Source organism: Astatotilapia calliptera, chromosome 16, assembly GCF_900246225.1.
Source record: "Astatotilapia calliptera chromosome 16, fAstCal1.2, whole genome shotgun sequence".
NCBI classification, from domain to species: domain Eukaryota; kingdom Metazoa; phylum Chordata; class Actinopteri; order Cichliformes; family Cichlidae; genus Astatotilapia; species Astatotilapia calliptera.
In genome coordinates, this window is record NC_039317.1 from 23277294 (window position 1) to 23301628 (window position 24335).

At 39.2% G+C, this 24335-nt stretch overlaps 1 protein-coding gene across 4 annotated transcripts in view; it reads right to left on the reverse strand.

Moving 5' to 3' along the window:
• The window catches only part of cps1 (carbamoyl-phosphate synthase 1, mitochondrial), a 64459-nt gene that overhangs the window by 9280 nt on the left and 30844 nt on the right, over window positions 1-24335 (reverse strand). For 3 of the 4 annotated variants that reach the window (XM_026143886.1, XM_026143887.1, XM_026143885.1), the window contains exons 28-34: window positions 24161-24236; window positions 22997-23074; window positions 17001-17108; window positions 16159-16248; window positions 15593-15763; window positions 4757-4831; window positions 4453-4551 (exon numbers count right to left, since the gene is read on the reverse strand). In XM_026143886.1, coding sequence (XP_025999671.1) covers window positions 4453-4551; window positions 4757-4831; window positions 15593-15763; window positions 16159-16248; window positions 17001-17108; window positions 22997-23074; window positions 24161-24236 — 697 coding nt within the window. Of the gene's footprint in view, window positions 1-4452; window positions 4552-4756; window positions 4832-15370; window positions 15505-15592; window positions 15764-16158; window positions 16249-17000; window positions 17109-22996; window positions 23075-24160; window positions 24237-24335 lie in introns of those variants that run through there. The other variant, XM_026143889.1, reaches the window with a different exon arrangement.

Here is a 24335-nt window from a genome sequence, read left to right on the forward strand (position 1 = left end):
TGCCATCTGTCTTTTGGCAACAGTCAACCAATGGAAGATTTCTCAGAGAGTACATGTGTTTGCTATGACAACAGACACTGACTGCATAATTTATTTTCAAGCTTACCAGGAACTTCAGTTGTGCTAAAAAAAATAAATAAATTTAAAAAAAAAATACTGAGAAACCATTGTTTTAAAAAAAGAAAAGAAAGAAAGAGACAAAACACAAAAACAACAATACATATTTCTTGAGGTATCCTTCTAGATTCAGAACCCTTGATAATGCGAATCTATAATAATCTATAAAACAAGGTATGAGCAGGACAACTACATTCGTACGGAAAATCTAAATAGACCAAACTGCTCTGATCTTAAGGATGTGATTGTAACTAGGTGTTCTTTTTCCTTCAGGTCAATGGAGGGTAGGTCATATTGTGCCAATCTTGGAACAGTCTGACACCACTGATGCTAAAAAAAGACTTCAAGGTTACATCTTCTAGAGCTATAAAAGGAAGACACAAACCAGCCCTGAAACGAGGTATTCAGTTAAGTATTAAAAGGGTTACTCTTGTTGTCTGCAGATGCTTGTTTGATTGTAACTGTGGTAGTTAAGACTGTTCTGTCAGAGGATTATAAACATGTTCAACCATACAAGCAGTTTACATGATGTCAGTTTTGTTATGCAGTACACATTCATTCTTGTGTGTTGCTCGAGTCTGTTTTATGTAACTCATGGACATTCGGTACAGACAATGCTGTGCACTTAAAAAAAAAAACAAAAACTATTATTTAAGCAGAAAAGAATTTCAATTATTCTTTTTTTTTCCATGAAACAAGCTGACGTAAAAAAAAAAAACAATTTTGTTGGAGATCAACTTCAAATGACCCACTTAATGGATTCTACCAAGCACACAGAAGAGTTTTCAGCACTTTCAGAGTGTTTGCTCCTGATTTGCAACTGATTATGCTCACACTGGGTGCCCTTCAGCTTAGTAAACAATGCGCCTGCTGAAGTCACTGCTGTCTCATCAAAAGCATTGTGATATGGTTTGATATTTGTCATGTAACTACATTAAGCCTTATATAACACGCAAGTCTGTACTTAGATGGGAAAATCTGACATACAGCTAAAAATAAGGGCATGACAGGTTAGGAAAATAACAAACTTTACCAATAGTTATTGTTAATATAAGTAGTCTGAGTGATTAATCTAATTTTCAATAAAAACTTGTTTAAACAGCCTTAAAGAAAGAGTATCTTGAACACAACTGTTTAGTTTTTGTCTGTTAAGACAAACTAAACAAAGTAAAACAAAAAAACTTTACTTTTGTAGATCCTGCAAAAATACTGAAATGCTGAAGACATTTGATAGCTAAGCAATCCATTTCTAGACAAACAATTTGTAAAATGATCTGCCGTAACACAGAGCCGCAGACAGCGGTTATAATATTTTCAGACCTACATACATATTTCCAATACAAAACCAGATCAAAGAACTTTGTAGAGTTTGTGTAGAGTTGCAAGAAAACATTTTTGAAAACCATCGGTATTGTCAGGGTTTACGGATTAATTATTCAAAATGTTTAAGCCTTTATTGGGGAAAAACAAACAAAAAAAACAAACAAAAAAAAAAACCAAAACTAGTATACCTCACAGTACATGCTGGAAAAAGTAAACGCCTCAATTGAGCAACCTGTGGAACATCCATTAGCAGGAATGACCTCAGACATTTTCTGTATCTGCTAAAGAATCTTGTACCGTATCTCATGCAAACGTCTAACATTTCTGCATCGTCTTAGTTGAAGATCTTTCTTCTAGTGGTAATTGGTGTGTGCTTTTGGAGTGCCTTTGTTTATCATTTCACTCAACATTTCGTAAGATTGGTCCTTTTTTTCTGTAATTTCTTGATACAATTTGGAATTCAGGGTGTACACGCTGGTAGTAAAGTTTTCAAGCCTAATGTAGCAAAGCATCACTGTGGTTAGAAAGAGGCTTTGATGGTGCTGTGCATTGCCTTTTCTCCCTTTGTGGATTTTTTCCATTAAGTTAACTTACGTCTGCTTTGTGCATTTCTTATAAGTATCTAGTATCTTTTCTGAACCTTAGAAGTTTCCCCTTTTTTTTAACCCAATAGGGATTTCTTTTGCAGTGTCCTTTCACCGATTAACACCATTCTTATTCAGTGTTTTTGTATATTAAAGACTGTCCACTATATGAAAAATTGGTATGCGTGCTCAGTGTGAGTACACAACCCATTTAATTCTGTATTTTGTAGATATTTTTGCACATCTTTCAGGACTGCTTATTGTGCTCTTGGTGTGGTCTTTGCAGGACAACGACTTCTAGGGAGAACAACCATCCCAAAACAACTCAGCTCTGATTTTTATCTTGTTGTGGATTCATCCAGCATCGATCACAGCATGAGAACAGCAAACCTTGTCAGTAACCAGACGTATGTGCTTCTTTGTAGGGAGGGGCACCTCACTTCCAATTTCATCTGTTCACTTACTCTTTCCAGCCTGCACCGTGAGCCTTGGCTCAGACTGTTCCATAAGAAAAAGGTACAAGTCTTTGTGTGTTTGTTTAGTTAGATTGTGTTTATAACTGTCACTTAGTTATCCATCAGACAACATGATACGAGTAACCAAAGGAATTACAATAGAAATAGAACCCTAAAGGGTTTTTGCCACTGTGCTACAAGTCAGAGAAGCTGCAAGTTGACCTCCTGCTGGTCCTAAGGTAAAGCTACAACCATTAAGTTAAGCTAATGTGACGAGCGCAACAGTGACTGCATACCTTTTTTAGGGCCTTGGTTCCAGAAGGGAATTTTCCAAAAATATTCCTTACATTTCAGAATTTTTTTATATAAAAGTTTGAAGCCTTCAACTAAGTCAATCACCTACAAGGTGAATCATTAAATGTTTGAACATGGAATAAAATAAGTAACAAAAATTAAAAACAAAATGGTACAAGATTTTGTACATATTTACTTTGAACAGTGACAGAACTGCTAAGCCATTTGTTTATTGAAAGTACCACTTCTACCTTTTTAAATGTAATACTTTTCATTATTGTAGTATTTTAGAATTATAATTTGGAAAATACTTTGTAGTGAAGTATAGCCTAGTTATCGATATGGTATAGTGCTTCTTTCCGCTCATGCAATTTCTGAAGTTCCACGCTCACTCAGCTTTCTCACCAATCAGAGACAAATTAGAAATTTGGCTAGAGCAGTTATTTTCCGCAACACGGAATAAAAAGCTTTCGTACTGAAATACGGGAGCCCATGTCATCTTTTCACAATGTCATAAGTTAAGTTTTCCTTTGATGGTTACAATTATATTATATGACTATTATATGTTATATTCATGCTGAAAGAAAAAAATAAACGTGTGATCTTTTATCTCTCTGTTGCCATCTCTGGCATTTTAGTGGATCCATTGTTCTTGTGTTACTGCACAATAGGTGATTGGCTTCAATATGGAGGATTGATAATGCTGCATGAGAAGAGCACAGTATTAAATTGTAATGAAGCACTGAACTCTCCCATCCCCCGCCTCCTCTACTGCAGCTGGTTGGGTTTAGGAACTTTTCTGCCAAAAAACTGTGATAGGCAGAAACCAAGAGTCCAATGTGTACACTGTCAGCAGAATATCCATTAAAAAACTCATATCAGCATCACAGAAATGAGCCTAATATGAGTACATCATTTCAGAACTCTGTGTGAAACTCAGATGTTTACCCCACCCTCCAGCAGACTTCTTCACAAAGATTGCTCAATCAAAAAGACCATTTTAAACTCCCCTACAACTAAGTTTTTTTGTTTTTTGTAGTTCCATGTGTCTGCATTCTCTGGATCCGTCAGCCAAAATTGCTGCTGTTTGTCAGCCACGTTATAGTCTGTATATGACCCCAGGCACTTGCCTTGAAGTGGACCTGTTCCCCAAGAGCACCAATTACACAGCTGGTGCTGTGAGTGCTTTGTTAAAGCTGCATTAGTGAACTCGCAGTTTGGCAACTCTGGGTAGCAGCAAGACTTAATTACTAGAAATCATGTAATGCAGTGGCAGAAAACAGTCCAGCTTAACATTTTGTTCTTTTCTGTGACTGCAGATTGGAAAAACTTCTGTGTTTTGCAGCAATTTTTTCATTCTGACATAGCATTCTGATAAGTATGTAAACAGTTTTCTCCTTAACTAATGTGACTCTTATGTCAGTGGTAGTTCTTAGTCATTTATGTAAAAAAGCATCAGCTCTATAACTAAGAACTTTTATCATTTCCATATTATGTATTGCAGCCTTACTGGGTCATTCCCCAGACTGCCAGAGTTGGTCATAGTTTATAGGTCAGTGATAGTAGTTAGACCTGCATGAACCCGATAGCCTGAAACACTTGTCTACACATTTGATGTCTTGTAGGGGAGCACCTAAAGGAAACAGAAAGAAGTAAAAGCATAATAGTTGGAGCCTTACCTGAATCCCAATCAGGATGCCCTTCTGAGGCAACTTAAAGCCTGTGGACAGCATAGCTTTCAGGAAGGCTGAGTAAATGTTTGGTCCAAAACAAGCTACCTGCATCAGAACACAAAAAAGGAGAAACATGAGAATGTCTTTGAACTAATTCTACAATTGAAACACAATAATAAAGAGAGAGAGAGATATCCATAGATATCTCTATATCCATAGATATCTCTATATCCCCCCCACACACACACACACACACACACACACACACACACACACACACCATTGAGTTGTATATTTGCAAGGGACCTACTTCTCCAGTGGAAGCCATCTCACAGCGAAGTACAGGATCTGCATCTCTCAGTCGTGGCCAGGAGAACATGGGTGCCTGGTAAAAAGATCGAAAAGAGCAAGAAGTTTATTTTGACAAGATTGTGAAAAAAGAAAAGAAATGTCACCAAATGTGAGCTAATACTAAAGCTCTGTCACTTGTTTTTTTGAAGAGACTCCAGTTTACAGCTCTAACAAGCTAGAAGATTAATATTAAGTTTGTGGGATAAGTTTCCAAAAATAAATCAGTAAAATCTTTAACTGAAGTTGAAAAAATGGTTTCCAAAGAACAGAAAAAGAAAACTACAAAAAAGTGGCAGTCAATTAAGAATATTCTTTAACATTATTGGTCAGTATCATGCATTATGGTTACAGTCTACTGAAACCATTTCAGAGATTTCATGACGCTGCCACCTACAGGTGGAAGAAAGCTTGTCATTAGGAGTAACAGCTAAACCACGCAACAGCTGTTTGTTTATGGACTACAGAAAAGAAAAGGCAAATACTGATAAATAGAGTGTCAAATTAATACCAAGTAGAAACAATTCTTTCTACAGAAATGAGAAGAGGAGGTATAATACAAGAGAGAACTGCTATGACTACTGCCGTGGACAACATGAAACAGAAAAGTAGTGATGCTTCTCAAACTGCAGACCACCACGAATAGGGTTGTGGCATTGTCTGTCCACACACACACACACACACACACACACACAGGCAAGGGCCACTTGGGGGGCGGGGGATTCATCCTTGAAGCGAGCTATCTAATCAGTGAATGTAATGTTAGCATACTAATGTAAGAAGGGACGAAGAGAGGGGAATGCAGACAAGGGACCAGCATCTTTATCGTGCCTTTGTTCAAAGAGTCAGAGAAAGGCAGGGAAGTATGCAGAGATAAAATGGCAGAATGTAAAGAAGAAAGAAAATGAAATGGAGAGAGGGCCATGTATTGAGAATGAACAACAACGAGGGAAGTTTTAATGACGGAGACAAAAACAGATATAAATTCAGAAAGACTGACAAAGACACATTTGAAGGTTTCCGAGTAAAACTGTCCATTTGTGAGTCAAATGAAGTACCAATTTTACCTGCCACAAAACTGTAAAAACCCAAGCAACATCATCCAATTCTAAATCATTAACACTAAGAAGAAGAAATGAAAATGGAAATATAATGTAGGCGCAAACAAAAGGGGAAACACAGGGACGTGTTTAAAAAAAAAAAAAAAAAATGCACTCACCGACATCTGTCAAGATTTAGCCGTCACGAGATACGAGAAGACAAGCCTTCATAAACAGAGTTCTTAAAAAGGCTGCCCAGTTTGGCCTATAATTGCTTGTTCTTCAAATGCAATTGAGTGTGTGGGATTGTATGATTGTTACAATATTCCAGCTTTTCCAATCTCAACATCCTACCACTCGAAACAGAGTAGAACTGTGAGTGTCCACAACATGAATCGTGTTATCTTCGGGCACCAGCTGAGCTCCAGTGGAGAAGGACATGAATCTAGCAAGACATTTTCATGTAACATTGCTGTTGTTGTTGTCTGCTTTACTAGAAAAAGCACTTGTATGAATGTCTTTATACTCACAGATAAATGGAACTCAGGAACTTGGCAGATTCAGGATTCTTGGAAGACATTTTAACAAATACGAATAGTGAAGACAGTTTTCTGAAAGTTGACGGCATCTTCATTCTAAGAAGTAAAACGACTGCCATTCTGAGTAAAGTGCTTTTTCTATTACAAACGCAATTATGTGGTAATTTTGAAGTTTTTAACTGGCTCATGCTAGTTGGTTGCATGGCTGTAAGGATTCTAGGAAACAAATAGTGCCTGGATAGTGTTCTTGGTAAAGCTGCACACTTACTGCCAACTAGGGGTAGGCCCTCTGAGGATTGTGTTATAAGTAGATAACTGGGGTGGTGTCAATACCATTAATGGGCAGTACCAAGTTACATAGCATTGGATCCTAGAGAACTTAATTGTTGCTGGTGTGAAACAAGTGTTCCTCGGTGCCATTTATCATTAGAACAGCTATAACACAGTAAAAGTTTCATCTTCATGGTGATGACCTTTATATTTTGGATATTTAATATAAATTTTGATGATACTGAGGGATTCAAATAATATAATTAAACGATTAAAAAATAAGAAAAGACTTTTTAAAACTTTGTGAAATGCAATTTAAAAAGAATGCAATTTCTGGTGAGGAATAAATTAGGACACTCCCACACGTAAAACACTTAAAATGGTTAAAATCCCACCGGTGTATCACGTCAGGTGCACATGATCAGTACGTCATTAACCAGCATTTTAAAGGAGCCTTGCCCTATTTAAACCTCAGATTTAGTTTGGTGTGCTCCTGACTGTTGAAGTGAGCGCTATGGTGAGATCTAAAGAGCTGTCTGATGCCCTCAGAAGATTGTGGCCACTTATGGGTTTGGTAAGGCATTCAAAAAGATCTCAAAAGAATTTGACATCAGCCATTCCACCATCCAAATGTTTACAAGTGTAAGACATTCAAAACACCTGCCAAGATTCCCAGGGCTGGCCGTGCGAGCATATTCATCCCCAGAGCAGAGCGCAAGATGCACAAAAATCCTAAAATGTCATCACAGGAACTGCAGCAGGCTCTGGCTACTGTCGATGTGAAAGTGCATGACTATCAGAAAGAAACTACACAAGTTTGACTTTCATGGTAGGTGTGCAAGGAGGAAACCTTTGCTCTCTAAGAGAAACATTAAGGCCAGACTGAAGTTTGCCAGAGCGAACGTAGAGAAAGACCATGACTTCTGGAATTATGTTCTTTGGACAAATGAGTCTAAAACGGAATTATTTGGACACCATGTTTGGCAAGAACCATCGCCTTAGATCGAAAAGCGTGGAAGATAATCGTTGGTCAAGCAAGAGAACCTGCGGCCCCTACAGCAGCGTACTGGTTGCGCGGCAGACCACCGCCGCTGGTCGCCCGCTAAGGACAAGAAGAAGTACGGCCTTCTAAGAAAAGAACCTCATACCAGCTGTGAAGCATGGAGGTGGCAGTATCCTAGTTTGGGGATACTTTGTAGCAGCAGCACCTGCAGCCCCCCATAATAGGCTTCTCTCAATGACTATCGCCCTGTAGCCCTCACCTCAGTAGTGATGAAGTGCTTTGAACGCCTGGTCAGAGACTTCATCATTTCTTCACTACCAGACACACTGGACCCACTACAGTTCGCTTACCGTCCAAATCGTTCCACAGACGATGCCATCTCTCATCTCCTCCACACATCACTCACTCACTTGGACACTAGAAGGGGAATTATGTTAAAATGCTCTTCATAGACTACAGCTCTGCATTTAACACCATAATTCCCTCCACACTCACCACCAAGCTGGAGCATCTGGGACTCAGCTCATCTATGTGTAAGTGGATCTCCAACTTCCTAACTGGCAGACCACAGGCAGTAAGGATGGGCGGACATGTCTCAGCCTCCACCACTCTCAGCACTGGAGCCCCCCAGGGGTGTGTTCTGAGCCCCCTGCTGTACTCTTTGTACACATATGACTGTGTGGCCACTACCAGCTCCACCACCATCATCAAGTTTGCTGACAACACCGTCGTGGTGGGCCTGATCTCTGATAACAACGAGACGGCCTACCTGAAGGAGATTAGGAATCTGGAGAACTGGTGCCAGAGGAACAACCTCCTTCTAAACGTCAGTAAGACAAAGGAGCTGATAGTGGACTTCAGCACTGAGCAGGAGAGGAACTACCAGACCCCCGTCATCAACGAGTGCCCAGTGGAGAGAGTGGACAGCTTCAAATACCTCGGAGTTCACATCACGCAGGACCTGTCATGGTCCTGTCACATCAACACCGTGGTGAAAAAGGCCCGACAGCGTCTCTACCACCTCAGACGCTTGAGAGACTTCCAACTGCCCTCCAAGGTGCTCAGGAACTTTTACTCGTGCACCATAGAGAGCATCCTGGCGGGAAACATCTTAACCTGGTTCGGGAACAGCACCATGCAGGACAGACGAGCTCTACAGAGGGTTGTGCGGTCAGCTGAGCGCACCATCCGCTCCGAGCTCCCTGACCTGCACTCAATCTACAGCAGGCGGTGCTGGACCAAGGCCAGGAAGATCGTGAAGGACCTCAGCCATCCCAACAACAGACTGTTCTCTCTGCTGAGGTCAGGAAAGCGATTCCGCTCCCTGAAGACCAACACAGAGAGACTGAGGAGGAGCTTCTTCCCGCAGGCGATACGGTCTCTCAATCACACCACCACACAGTACTGACCCACACATACAGTTCTTACACACACACTGGACTTTCTGGACATTGTTTTTGCACACATTGTTTTTTTGCACAACACTGGTCACTATATTCTTCATTTCCGGTTAATACTTGTACAGCTGCTGTTATTGTGTATATATTTATTTAGATTTAGATTTCTTCATACATTCTTATATAGTTCTATATTGTGTATTTTGTTGTACAGTTATTTTATTTTCAACTTTAATTTATATATTTTATCTTATTCCTTCCCAGTTAAATTTACCCTTCATTCTAATTTGTGTTGTACAGTTATTTCATTTTTAACCTTAATTTATATTTTATTCCTTCTTAGTTAAATTTACCCTTTTTAATTTTTCATATTTATTTCCTATCTTATTCATAGCCTTTTCCTTTTTTGTTTTCTTTAGGTCACGAGCAGTTGTCCAAGCATTTCACTACATATCGTACTGTGTATGACTGTGTACGTGACAAATAAAATTTGAATTTGAATTTAATAGAATCCATCATGCATCTGACTGTGTATTGGGGGGTGCTTATAGAACATGTGAAACCATCTGTTAAAAAATTAAAGCCGAAGTGGAACTGGACACTGCAACATGACAATGACCCAAAGCATACCAGCAAATCCACCAAGGACTGGCTAAAAACTAAGTAGAGAGTCCTGGAATGGTCAAATCAAAGCCCTGATATTAATACCATTGAGATGCTGTGGGGTGACTTGAAACAGGTTGTACATGCAAGAAAACCCTCAAACATCTCACAGCAGAAAGAATTCTGCATTGAGGAGTGGGGCAAACTTTCTTCTGATCGTTGTCAAAGACTGGTAAAAAGCTACAAAAGGCGTCTCACTGAATTTATGTCAGCCAAAGGGGGCAACACTAGTTATTAGGGGGTAGGGTGTCCTAACTTTTTCCTCCATTAAAATACAAATTTTTGTTCATATCTTTTTTTGATGTGTAAAATGTTTTTAATTATTGTTGTTTAATTGCAATTAAGTCACTTTCTTTCCCAGTAATACATGAAAACATGATTGGACATTGATATGTGAACATTTCTTTAGAAAGAGCCACTTATTTAATTGGGTGTCCTAATTTTCTCACATGACTGTATGGTGCAGGTTGGCTCTGTTATGCTGCACCTCAGTCACCTCAGTGGTAAAGCTTGCTGGAAGGTGCTCTGACTGATCATCACTACCAATAAACCCCAGTTAATATTATTCCTGTGGTTCTCCAACCAGTAGTTGATATTTATACACATGTGTGAATAAAGGCAACACAACTGTGAAAAGCTGCACAGTCTAAAATGTTCTTTTCTTCTTTTTCATAAAATCACGCCACCAGCAGGGGAAACAGCAAAGCACACTTCTAATTTGAGAACCGTTTTTAGTTGAAAAGCTTGGAAGCATATAATTGGGCAAACTAGAAACCATTATAAGTTCTTCTTTTTTCTTTTAAAAGAACTGAAGGAAAAAAAATCTGTTTGGGCAAGATTTTTCTTACACTCACACACAGAAAAAATAAAAAACATCTGCCAAAATCAGAAGGGTAGCTGCTGTGCGTCTCAGTGGCATGCAAGACTTAAAAACAAAAAACAAAAAAGAAAACCACAAAACAAGTTTCTGCTAAGTTCAGGCTAAATTGGGTCACTCTCATGTTGAAAAAAAAATGAGCATGTGAAAGAAGATGAAAAAGAAGAACTATTTATCCCCCCCACCCAGAAAGCTGACCAGAATTCTTAAGGAAATCAATTAAAAAAATAAAATAAAAATCTGCCGTAGCAGATCACCTTATTATTAGGTATATCTGTTCAATTGCTTGTTGACATAAATCATTATTCATAATTATGTTACCATCTTAATGTATTTAGGCATGTAGACGTACTCAAGACGACCTGCTGAAGTTTAAGCGGAGCGTCAGAACAGTAAAAAACTATGGAATGGTTTTTGGTGTCTCACAGGCTGGTCTGAGTATTTTAGAATTTTGCAATGTACTGGCATTTTTGCACGCAGCCAACTGGTTCAAAATAAGAAAAAACGTCCAATGAGCAGCAGTTCAACTAGTTATTTTTACCTAGAGAAGCCAGGAATCAGAGGACAATGGCCATACTGCACAGAAGACATCTCTAAACGCACAACATGCCAAACCTTGAAACCTTGTTTTCTTAGCACACTTTGGGGCCCTTAGTTCCCTACTAAGCATCATTTAAATAGCAGAGCCTACGTAAGTACTAATCCTGGCCATGCACACTCCTTTATGACCACGTTGTACAGATCTTCAGTTTCCAGCAGAATAACACACTAATGTCACAAATTCCAAATCATCTCAGACTGGGATCCAATCCAAGGGAGCACCTTCGGGCTACGAGGTGTGTCTTGGATGTGCAATTGACAAATCAATAGCGACTGTGGAATGGCATCATGAGAGCATGGTCCAAAATCTCTGAGAAATGTTTTGAGCAACTTGATAATTTTATGCCATGAAGACTTGAGGCAGTAATGAAGGCAAAAATGGGGTCCAACCCAATACTAGCAAAGTGTCCCCAGTAAAGTGACCTTTCTGAGGTCACTTTCTGGCCAGGACTTTAAGATTGGCCACTCCTTCAAGCAGTCTCCACAACAAACCATAATCATTTTTGTACATTTTTAACAGTATGGACTAGTCATGCATGATAAAGGAGTAGACTAAAGCGTATATGTGGCCCCAAAATTCTGGTACCTGCATGTACCTAAAAATATGAAATATTTTGGAGCAGTTTGCACAGCACTTTAAAAAGCAGGAGCAATATTTGAGTGTTTAAAAATGACATAAAAGTAACCAAACACCAACTGGCAGATATACCTGTGCCACATGCTTTGGTGCCAGTATCATGAGTGTTACTAACATGACCTCCTCATATTTAAGTGTTTAAGAAAAGTGTAAGTCCAGCATGCTGTTTCAAGTGTACATTTTTCTCCTGGGTCATTAAGCTCACAAGAATTTGTCTTAGAAGTTACCATAATACAGTAATTCCCCATGGTCAGGGGACCAAGCATGTAGCAGCTGGAACTTACATTTCTTCAATAAATGGCTTTGAACCGGGGAGCGACACCAAACCATCATATCCTGCTCAAATGTTGTTTTCATGCTCTTTCTCCTCCTGGTATCATAAATACAAATGTGGTGTTATTCCTATGAGTTTGTATATGGAGACAGAAATGACACAATAGGGACTTGTTAGTGAAAATAAAAAAATAAAAATAAAGAAACATTGCTTCAAATGAGGGGCCTTCAGAGGGAAAACAGGCTGCAAGACTAAAGCTTGAGAGGGAATAAGACAGATAAATGACAGTGGTCTCTCTCTGGTGGTAATAACATGTGTCTTGTGATGATACAGTGAGGATAAAGGTGGTGAGAGGGGATATACTGATCAAACACACTTTAGGGCAATTTTTGCTGGATAAGGTTGTTTGTTTTTTTTCGACAATCACTCTGTCTGCAGTCAGGTTTGATGTTGTGGAAGAAACATGTTTAACAGGAAAAAAGAAAATTAGCTCTGCTTTGTTAAAACAACTCAAATGCACCGAGGCAAGGTTTCAAAGAAGTCCCATATCAGTCAGGGGGTATGAAGCCTGTGTCATATTCTCCAAATAAACTCTGGAAGTCTAAGCCTGGCGCGTTGAGAATTCAGAGCTCTGATTAATATTCCTTACCACCGCGCAGACTGGAAATTGAAAACTTTAGGTGGTGGGGAAGAGTTGGGGATTATGCCTGCGTGATTGGTTTCAAACTACAACCATTGTTACAGCAGCTCTGTTGTAATTAGAGAGAGAAATTACTTCAGAAAAAATAGCTTTTGAACAGCTGGCGACACGTAAACGCTCTCATACCCAGTCTAAGAAGTAAGCCTCCCAGTTGGTATGAGAAAGCCAGGTACTATTCTCCTCATCATGCCTAGGTATAACGATGAAGGAGTAATTGCTGTCTTTGTTATGTGAGCCAACGCAAGCTGTATTAGTGCAGCCTGCAGTACGTATAACAATACCATACATGTAAGGCTCTAAACGCGAACTCATTTACAAACCACACAGGATAAGGATATGGCAGTTAGGTATTTTTAAGGAAAGGTAAATGACTCTTTCACACAAAACACTTGTTCCCTTTAAAGTCACCATTGTGTTTGTGGTCTGATGCAAACTACAGGGGTTATAGGAGACCGCTAGAGAAATCTGTGAAATAGTGCAACCTGAAGCTCAGTGACAGCGAACTACCACAGTATCGTTGACTTGCCCTGCCCATTTGCAAAACAGAGAAGCTTCACCTCCATTTGTCCAAACTGGTGTTTCTGAGACAGCCAAAATATGCAATATACTATACTCTATCAAATTATACTGTTTGTTCATAATACAAGATGATGTTACAAGATTATACCTTGTAATGTTAAAAACACTGGTTTCTCTCAGCACTGTTGCCTCACAGAAAGACCCCGGCCTGATGGTGGAATCGAACTCAGGACCTTCTTGCTGTGTGGAGTTTGCATGTTCTCCCCATGTTTGTGTGGGTTATCTCTGGGTACTCCGGCTCCCTCGCACAGTCCAAAGACATGCAGTTAGTGGCATGCAGTTAATGGTGATAGGTGAATGTAAGTGAGAATGGTTGTCTGTGTCTATGTGTTAACCCTGCGACAGATTGGCAACCTGTCCAGGGTGTACCCTGCCTCTTGCCCTAAGACAGCTGGGATAGGCTCCAGCCCCCCTGCAACCCTGAATGGATAAGCAGTAGAGAAAGAATGAATGGATACTATTTTCTTATGGCCCTAAAACCCAAAAGTCAGGATTATTAAGTGGAAAAAAAAAAAAAAAAAAAAAAAAAAAAAAGGGGGGGGGGGGAAATGAAAAAGAAAAGAAAGCTGGTGTTAAGCTTGATCTCAAAATAAACAGCTGCATTTTATAACACCACAGCACAAATACTGTTGCTACTCAATTTAAAGAGGCTTTCAGTGTGCAAATAGAATGAAATTCAGAAGAACTAAATCATTTTTAATTCATTTGTTGCACTTTAGAGTGTTAACAATGACTATCTGTGTAATTTCTCAAGCCAGAGAGCTAACAACATGTTTTGGCCTGAAGTGTCAGGCGACTGCTTTAATGTACACACATAAACACAAAAGTGACATCTGAAGAATTTCCTGCAAGCGCATAATGGAACCATGGTTAAATTTCTATTACATTAGTGTGTACAGACTCTAATGGGCATGGGCTGAAATAATGAAAAATAAAAGCGGTTCCTTTGTCTGCTCAGCTATTCCATTTTTTCCTGCACAGAATGACACTGAACACACAATTACACAAGTGCGTTGACAGCATTTGTGCCCACTGGCAGCAAAATGGGCTGAGCACAGGGTTCCATGGGCACACTGAAGAGAGTCCTGAGTACTGCCAGACTGGAGGGAAAAAAACAAAAAAACAAAAACAAAACCACTACAAAAAGCAGAAGGGCTGAAAACAGGGTCACCCGACTCTTCGCATTGACAGCTGATGACCAAAGGAGAATTTAGGGCAGGCACTTAGGCTGACCGGAGCAGCACTTGGGACATTTTGGCTGATCACAGGAGCTACACTGTGGCCTCCTGTGGGTTGAATCACAGGGCTACTTGGGCTGCTCAACAATAGCAACAGTTTATGTCAAAACCTTGCAAGCCTGGTATCCCAGGTGGTTAATTTTGTAGACCTCCTTGGACAGAGGCACCGCTTGGCACCAGGCAAACTTTACACTACAGCAATGGAAAAGTTTGCAATGAGAATCAGAGAGACCACACATCCCTAAGGGGGCCCCACCTGACTCCAGTCGCTCCCACTGCAAGTGGCGTTTCTGATTCTGTTTAAACGAACGTAATGAGTGAGGCTAGCCAGTGAAAAAAAGAAGAAGAGTTAACCTTCTGAGAATGAAGAAAAAGGAAGACAGCAGTGAATAGAGCTGATAACAATTAAATATAGCTTTAAACACTGAATGGTCGTACTCTCTCCCGCTCTCCATATTATACATTATTGAGCTACACACGTCTGTTGCTACCACGGACGTCGCACGCTCGTACGTCATTGTCATGAGACACTCTCACAAACAAAATCACGGTTTAGTAACGCAGTAATGCAGCATGCTTACGGGAAAGTAACAGTATTCTAATTACTCTTTTAAAATAGTAATCCCTTACTTTACTCATTACTTGAAAAAAGTAATCGGCCCATCTCTGGTCCTAACACCATTTTACTATCAGTACTTTATTAAAATTTATTAATACTATCAATTAATTCGACCAACTATGAGAGGTTAGTAAGCTGTTATAGCCTACATTGCTTTTCCATTCTTCATGCTTGGACACAAAGACTTACAGAGAGTTGCAATTGTGTTTCCTCACTTATGCTTTCTTTTTTTAAAACTCATTTTGTCTATAATCCAATCCATTCTCTCTGCACCCTGAAAAACATCAAAATAACAAACAAAAACATTCAAAGAAAGCCAGTCGTGCATTTCCCAGCTGTAAGCTGTAAGTTTTCCTTCTTACTTTGATTCCAACGTAGTGCACGGGAATGATGGGTTTATCGAGCGAGGGAAGGCTGGCCTCATCCAAAGGCTCTCCCACCATCACTTTGGTTGCCACGTTGATAAAGTCGACACCAATTGTTTTGGATACAAAAGGGAAGGAGCGTGACGCTCGCAGATTGCATTCGATCACCTACAGGATGCAATATACAAAAATATAGTCATCTGAAAAAAGTTTTTTTTTTCTTTTTTTTAAAAAATAAAAATAAGAAAAACCGATTCTTTCAGTATACCATTAACTTTAAATTAAGGTTACTTAGATAAATAGAAATATATAGATTACAAATGCATAAATATACTATACAAATGGCCAGATTAGATACACACACATACACACAAATAGTGGGCGTGCATGTGCGCTGTGGCTGAACACCAAAGCTGAAGGCAAGGTTGATTATTAATTCGGCCAGCTTTGCCAACCATTTTAAACAACAGGGGATTTCATTTTGTGAGTGAATTGCATTAGCTGAAACCAGGTGTGAAAATGTCAATCTGTCTTTTTAGTCACACACTGAGAGATATACCTACCATGACATCATTGCCTTTAACCAGAAATTGAGTGTTAAATGGCCCAGAAATTTCAAATGCGTGCGCGATTTTTCGGGTGGCAATTTTAACCTAAAAGAAGAAGGAGGAGAAGACGAAGGGAAAAAAAAAAAACAAAAAAAACACACACTTAAAAATCAAATAAGACTGTTTCAGTTTGAACACAAATGGAGAACATTAAAAGCATAAAGTGCAAGGTAAACTGCTTACTCAACATGGATTAAGAAAAAAAAAAAAAAAACAGTTTGAATCACTAAAGCTGCTTTCCATTCTGCCAGTTTTGATTTCCTTTTTTAAAATTTTTTTTTTATTTATTTATTTTTTAATGGACAGATGCACCCTTTTCATCAGGATACATTTTATTGATTGGTTGCATTTTCTGCTTATTCACACTGTTGTGTTTGTAACAACAAACAGGGATGGCAGTACCAGCTCTGGTTCTAACATAACGACATGTGCATGGGGCTGGAAAAGACCTAAAGCAAGAGACACATATGAAAAGCTCATTTTGTACCTAAAACTGCAGGACTTAAAGTAATTAGTACAAAAGAATATAATATTCCAAGGCACATCCCCCCTCACTTAGCTATAAATGTGAAACTAGCTTTAAATAAATATCATAAAAAAAAAAAAATTCAACAGATGATCGACTGTTTTGTAGACTGTTTCTTAAACCATTTGAATTATGGTCTCAATCTGGAAATTTGTTGAACACTAAATAATTTCTTTATGTGTCATTTTTTGTGTGTCTATAACACACTGGACACTTTCTACAAGGGAATATGCAATGTGCACCGTGTCAACTTTAAGGTGACTTAACTGACCTTTTCCTGTGCCCCTTGGCTAATGGTCTGTGTTGGCAGCATTAGGGTAGCATCTCCAGAGTGCACCCCAGCATCTTCCACGTGCTCTGTTATGGCATGAACCAAAACCTAAAAAGACACACCCGAACGCATGCAGAAACATTAACGGAGTAAACTGGGCACAGAATAACATTTGCAAGCAGCTCACAGCTCTAATAAGACACAAAAATATCTGTTCAAAGCAAATACTCCTTTCACAGCCTTGGTCTGTTGACCAAGAGGAAGTTTCCAAATTTGAGGAAAATCGCCTCCAGATTTGATGTTTTCATACATACAGTATGCCACAACAGAAAACTGTAGCATTAACGTACAGGGAGCCACCTTGACGATGACGACTGCTGCATTGTGCATGTGGGAGAAACAAATAAATTCAGCAAGGTCAACACTGTTTGAGACAAAGGCCTTGTATTTGTTGAAACAATGTACATTGATATAACTATGTCTGAATAACTTCCAAAATTTCACCCAAAGGAAAGAAGATCTATATTGCCAAGCCACTCTGTATGTGTGTGAGTGCGTGTGCGGGTCTGTAAATGAGCTGCCGTGTCATTAGCTCATTTAAACTGCTGCTAACCACGGCATTCATTAACACTCTTCAGATAGAGCCTGTAATTAATACGTATTATCTCTGACTTTTTTACTCTCCCCCACACATACGCACACAGTCTAGCTTCAAGTAATGAGTCCTGTTTGGTATTCAATGAATGGACAGCTTGTTAATGTGATACTGAAGATAAAGAAGGGTCTGTATTCAGAGAAAGCAGAGTGAGAAAATCTACCATACAACTGAAGAGCCCACGTTCAAAATGACACCCTTGAAATGACTCTCACAGTCTAAACAATAGAAAAATAGACAAGGCGTTCAGGACAATTACCTTGGTGGCTCCTTCGCCTACTGCAGCTTAAACTGCAGATACAGTTATACAAGAATTAAAAAGTTAGACCACCAGCTTGTACTTTAATGTGAAATTACTGTAGCACTATGTAGTGTTTTCGTCTGCAAGGTCAGATTCATATGTAGGTGTCAGAGGTCAACGCTCACCTTACGTTTACTTTAAATGGGGTGACGTCATGCATTGTGGATCCATTTCTCCACTCAGTGGTAATTAATAATAATAATTTAAAAAAAAATCTTTTCAAGCCAAATTGCTTGTATTCAACTCCTCTAGCTTCATCCCTATACAGTCAAATTACCGTATTAAATAAGGTGCGGGCAAGTTGGCATCAGCATGGAGGAGATGATCACTTCAGTGAACACTCAGAATAATATGATATGAAAAATTACAGAATATGCAGGTCAATGTTTGTTTGTTTTTTTATTAGGTAAATGCATTAGAGAAACATGCACTCCAGGCCTCGAGGGCTGGTGTCCTGCAGGTTTTAGATGTGTCCTTGATCCAACACAGCTGATTTAAATGGCTAAATGACCTCCTCAACATGTCTTGGAGTTCTTCGGAGGCCTGGGAATGAGAATGGATTCAGGTGTGTTGACCCAGGGTGAGATCTAAAACCTGCAGGACAAATGGTCTGAAGAAAAAAAAAAAATCAGGTGAGCAACAGTTCTCTGGAACACTAGAAAAATGTTGCTTAAATGGTAGGGTCATGTTGCCATAAACAACATGAAAGCATGGATCCATCCTGTCTTGTATCTTTTTCAGACCATAAATTAGTTTTATTCAATGCTAGTCTCCCACTATACAAAAATAAACAAAACCGCTCAATTACTTTTAGAAATATTAGGGGCATTGATCTATCAGCTCTTTCCCATGGCATTAATAACTTACCTACCATTGATGCCTCAGCTTCCATAGACGACCTGGTATCTCACTATAACAATGAACTCATCAACCTCTTAGATACCTTGGCTCCCCAAAAAACTCGAACAGTTTCTTTCTCTCGCTCTGCGCCATGGTACTCATCTGAACTTCGCCAACTTAAAGCTACTGGACGCCGCCTAGAACGTCTCTCCAGGAAAACGGGACTTACTATTCACAAGGACATGTATCTCAGTCATATACAACACTATAAAGAAGCTATTCATCCTGCTAAATCTGCTTACTACACCTGTTATTGAATCTGCTGAAGGAAACACTCTCACTTTGTTTTCTACATTGCATAATATTGTTAAACCCCCAGATACCTTTGCCATACATACACACTCTGCCACTGTTTACAACAAATTTATGATTTTTTTTTTTTTTTAACACCAAGATTGAGAATCTTCATCAACAATTGCCCTCGTACTGTGAAATGGTAAATTGTTCTATCTGCATTTTTTGTCCTTCTCAGCTGTCATCCTCTCTATCCAATTTTGAACTTCCCACAATAACTCAGCTATCTTCCATAATTACTAACTTAAAGTCATCATCACGTAAACTTGATCCACTGCCTACAAATCTTGTTAAACTCTTATTCCCGTCTCTTGCCCCACTGATTGCTAATATCGTACACTCCTCTCTTATATCTGGTTCTGTTCCTTCTTCTCTTAAAACTGCAATAATAACTCCAATACTGGAAAAAAAAAATGGTTCAGATCCCTCCGATCTAAATAATTTCAGGCCAATTTCAAATCTCCCTTTCCTAGCAAAAATTCTTGAAAAGATAGTGGCTGCACAGGTTCATCATCATCTCATTGGAAATAACTTGTACGAACAGTTTCAGTCCAGCTTCCGTTCATGTCACAGTACAGAAACAGCCCTAGTAAAATTCACCAATGATCTTTTGCTTGCAGCTGATTCTGGATCTCCCACCGCATCCTCCTTCACAGATTAGCATCTATTGGCATCAATGGTACAGTACTCGCCTGGTTTACTTCTCATCTCTCTGGCCGCTCATAGTTTGTTCAATTACTCCCTCACAGATCAGTATCTACTCCAGTTAATTCCGGTGTATCCCAAGGCTCTGACCTGGGTCCTTTACTTTTTATCATCTATCTCCTACCCCTAGGTAATATTTTTAGGAAGCATAACATCCAGTTTCACTGCTACGCAGATGACACCCAGCTCTACCCATCCTCCAAACCCACAGCTACTCTCCCACCCACATCCATTTCTGACTGTTTAATTGAAATCAAGGTCTGGTTTACTCACAACTTTCTTAAACTTACTGGCAATAAAACAGAATTCATTTTAATAGGCACCAGATCAAAACTGACTACAGTTCCAACCAGTCTTTCGTTATCCATTGATAACTGTTGTCACACCCTCCCCTCAGGTTAAGAGTCTTGGTGTCATTCTCGATAGCACTCTGTCCTTCACAGCACATATAATATCACTCGGTCTTCCTACTTTCATCTCCGTAATATTAACCGTCTTCGTCCCTCACTCACACGACACAGTACCGCCATACTTGTCAATGCTCGTCACATCTCGGCTGGATTACTGTAATTCTCTTCTCTATGATTTACCTCATAAATCCCTCCATAAACTGCAGTTGGTTCAAAATACAGCTGCTCGTATTATTTCCAGAACTAGATCCACTGAACATATAACACCTGTTCTTAAACAGCTCCATTGGCTCCCAATTCACCTCCGTGTCAATTTCAAGATCCTGCTTCTCACTTTCAAACCGCTTCATAACTTTGCTCCTCCATATCTATCCGATCTTCTCCATACATACTCACCCCCTCGTACACTCCGCTCTTCTTCAGCTTCCCTTCTGTCAGTTCCACCTGCTCGCCTGACTACCATGGGACTCAGAGCCTTTAGTTGTTCTGCCGCGAGACTTTGGATGCACTTCCACTTGCTCTACGGATCACACACTGTCTCACCACTTTTAAATCACTACTCAAAACCCATCTGTTTAGAATTGCATACACCTGATCTGTCTTAGGACATTTTTACCTTGCTCAGTTTTTATATTTGCTTTGATACTTTTATGACTGTTTGTGTCTAAATTTTATCTACCGTGTTTGCTATATATACACATTTTTCTTATGTTTTTATGGTATTGTTTACGTGCTACTGTAAGGTGACCTTGAGGGTCTGAAAGGCGCCTAAAAATAAAATGTATTATTATTATTATTATTATTATTATTATTATTATTATTATTATTATTATTATTATTATATTACTTTGTACAAAAACGGTTTCATTATATTTCATATATATATATATATATATATATATATATATATATATATATATATATATATATATATATATATATATATATATATATATATATATATATAAAATTATATTATGTAATTGTAATAATAATATAATATAGCTTCATAATGATTACAGGACATCAGACTACTTGTTCTTATTGCTTAATAATGCAGAATTATCATATAGAAATAAAAAAAACTTGAAGTTGTGCCTATTTGAACACCTTGCCTGCCTGCAGCACTAAAGGACTCCGTAAGAGACGTCTGTCTCACCCTAGCAGCACCTGTCCCTCTCCTCCTCTTCAGTTCGCCTCAACATACGCTCGTCATATTCTGTGATATGATTTACTCTGAGGTGTTTGACAAGGTTAGTGGTGTTGCCACAACACCTCACTGTCTTGCCACATGTATCGCAAACTGCGTCTCGGCTGTTTGTGGAGGTAAAATATGTCCACGCATGACTCTGTTTACGCTCAGCCATTGTTGTTCGTGTGCACGCCAAGGGGCTGCGACACATTTATACAGCCGTATTTCGCATATGACTATGAAAGGCGTAAGAGGAAGTAGTTCCTTCCAATATAGATGATCCGAATGATATAGTTTCTTTCCACTGTGTTCCTGGTAATGATAAACTACAAATTTACCCCAAAGTACTAAAATATTGATATTTTAATATGAGAATCGATTCTAGAGCATAAATTACTGGTATCGGAAGAATCAATATCGATCCGCACACCACTAGTAATATTTTCTTGCCACACTCCGTAGTACCAGCTAAATATTGTTTAACTGCCACAACCTACGTAAATGTTTCTTATTGACAGTTTCCTTTATGACCACTGTTTACCTGATTACTGCTTCCAGCAAGATAATGCACCATGTCACAGATCTCAAATCAACTTAAACTGGCTTCTTGAACAACGTAATGAGTTCACGGCCTCTATACTCAACAGATCTCAATCCAATAGACCACCTTTGGGATGTGGTAGAAGATTTGTTGGCTGCACACAAATCTGCAGCTGAGGAATGTTTCCACAACACTGTTGAATTGATGCCATGAAGAATTAAGGCTGTTCTGAAGGCAAAAAGGGGGTCTAACACAGTACTAACAAGGTGTACCTAATATAGTGTACATCCAGTGCATAACTGACCTTTCTGATATTGCATTAACTGGACTGCACTTTGAATTAGAGTTTTCCTTCAAGCAGTCATTGGAACAAGCCAAGTTGTGCATAGTTATTGTATGTGCATGTCATACATGACAGTAACAACGCAGCAGTTCAATCCAGTAACAAAGCAATGGAAAACTAAATCTGTGTGAACTGTCAGATTTAAAAGTCAGTATGTTGAAGCAGAATCATTTAAAAGTATCCTTAACTGATCCAATATAAATAGAAAAAATAATTTAGTACCACCATTTTCCTGTACTTTGGTTTTAATATATTCCATTCTTCCCATCAGATCTATCTGGGCTGTGATGTTTTTCATACAAGATGAATGAGATTAGCTCCACTTTATTTTTCTTCTAAGCTCAATATATCTGTCCTACCTCTCAGTTTAAACTAAGGAATAATGGAAGACTGAATAATGCCAGGCTATAGAGATGAATAAAAATGTTGTGAATACTATAAATGAATATATGTTTAAAAAAAAAAAAAGTACTGTCAATATAAATAAAAAACTGAGTCCAGAACATTAGGACAGGTCATATTTTAAACAACACCACACACTGTTTAAATAGTCGGGTACTTTGTGTGAGCACTGTAAGAACCTCATAATTAAACACTTAGCACATGTTGTATATTTAGCCTGTATTGCCAGTAATGCCTTTGTAGAGTAAGCCACCTTGCCATTCTTGGCCACAGCATCTACCTCCACCTCCCTGGCACCACGTATGAATTTGGTGATGACAACTGGATGCTCCTGAAAGAGAGTCACGAGCAAGGTTATTCATTTGTGGGGGGGAAACAAAACGCAGTTGTGTATATTCATATTGAGAAGATATGAATCTTATGAAGAGAACTTTTCAGTTTCTGGCCTAGTGCCAACATCAACATAATTTTAGTTTTTGGATTCTACCCAGTTCTGAGGAAAGTCTCTCTTCTCCTAAATGCTTTACCATTTTTTGCCATCACTTGAGAAAGCAGTGTACAGTGGGTTATGGCAGTTACTTTTGTTAACAGCTAGCCATCTGCCATTACATTACACCACATTGTACCCCGAAGAGGTGATGGTGAGTCACTGTAACATCTGGTCTGCCTCATTCAAACACAAGAAAAAGAGGTGACACTGCCCAGGTGTTGCATTTTTCTTTTATACACCGTAATTTCGACTTCTTGTCAGTCACGTTGAAGAACAGGCAGTCAATGAACAGCACAACAATAATGTTGCTGGAGAGATTTGGCTGACTAGGGTTTGTTTTTAGCCAGGCATGGATGTGTACCCTCTCACCATGCTTCAGGTCCCTAACACATTGCATACAGCGTCCACTTCCCTGGCCACCATCAGCATCAGGCGACACAGCAGACTGAACACCTGATCCCCGTAGCTTAAGTTCATCCATGTATGCAGATAAGATATTTCTATTCTTGCACACATTTTTCCTTATTTTGCTTTTAACTACAAGAGGCTGTGATTATTGCCTTGTTCCAAGTCTATTAAAATGCCATGAAAAGGTTTGCTTTGGTGCTCTGAAGGTGTAAAATGTGCATGTGTGTACGCATATAGCCCTAAGCAAAGGCCCTTGGAAGGGCCAACTGCCTCCAAGCTGCCTAGGTGTTCAGTGGAGTAGAGATGGGCACATAATACTAGTCAACAGCCGTTGCCAGCTGGTAGCATTAGTTAATTGAAAGCAAAGGGACAACTTTGTGCAAAATTAATGTGATTGTATATGCTAGACAGAGACAGAGGGACCAGTAGAAAAAAAAAAATAAGGGTGAGACAGAGTTTTATCGCAATATGTCTCTTTTGCAGGTGCAGGTAAGTACAAATAGTTAAGAGTGAGCTCACCTGGGACACGTGTGCAGCCTCTTCCAAGAAGCGTTTCATCTCCTCTTCACCGTACACAACGTTCATAGCAGAGCCACTGGCACGATGCAGGCGAGGGAGAGAGAGTGGGGAAGGGAAATCAAAAGGGCACAGGAGAGGATGAGAAACAAGCAAAAGAGGAGAACATACAAGCTTC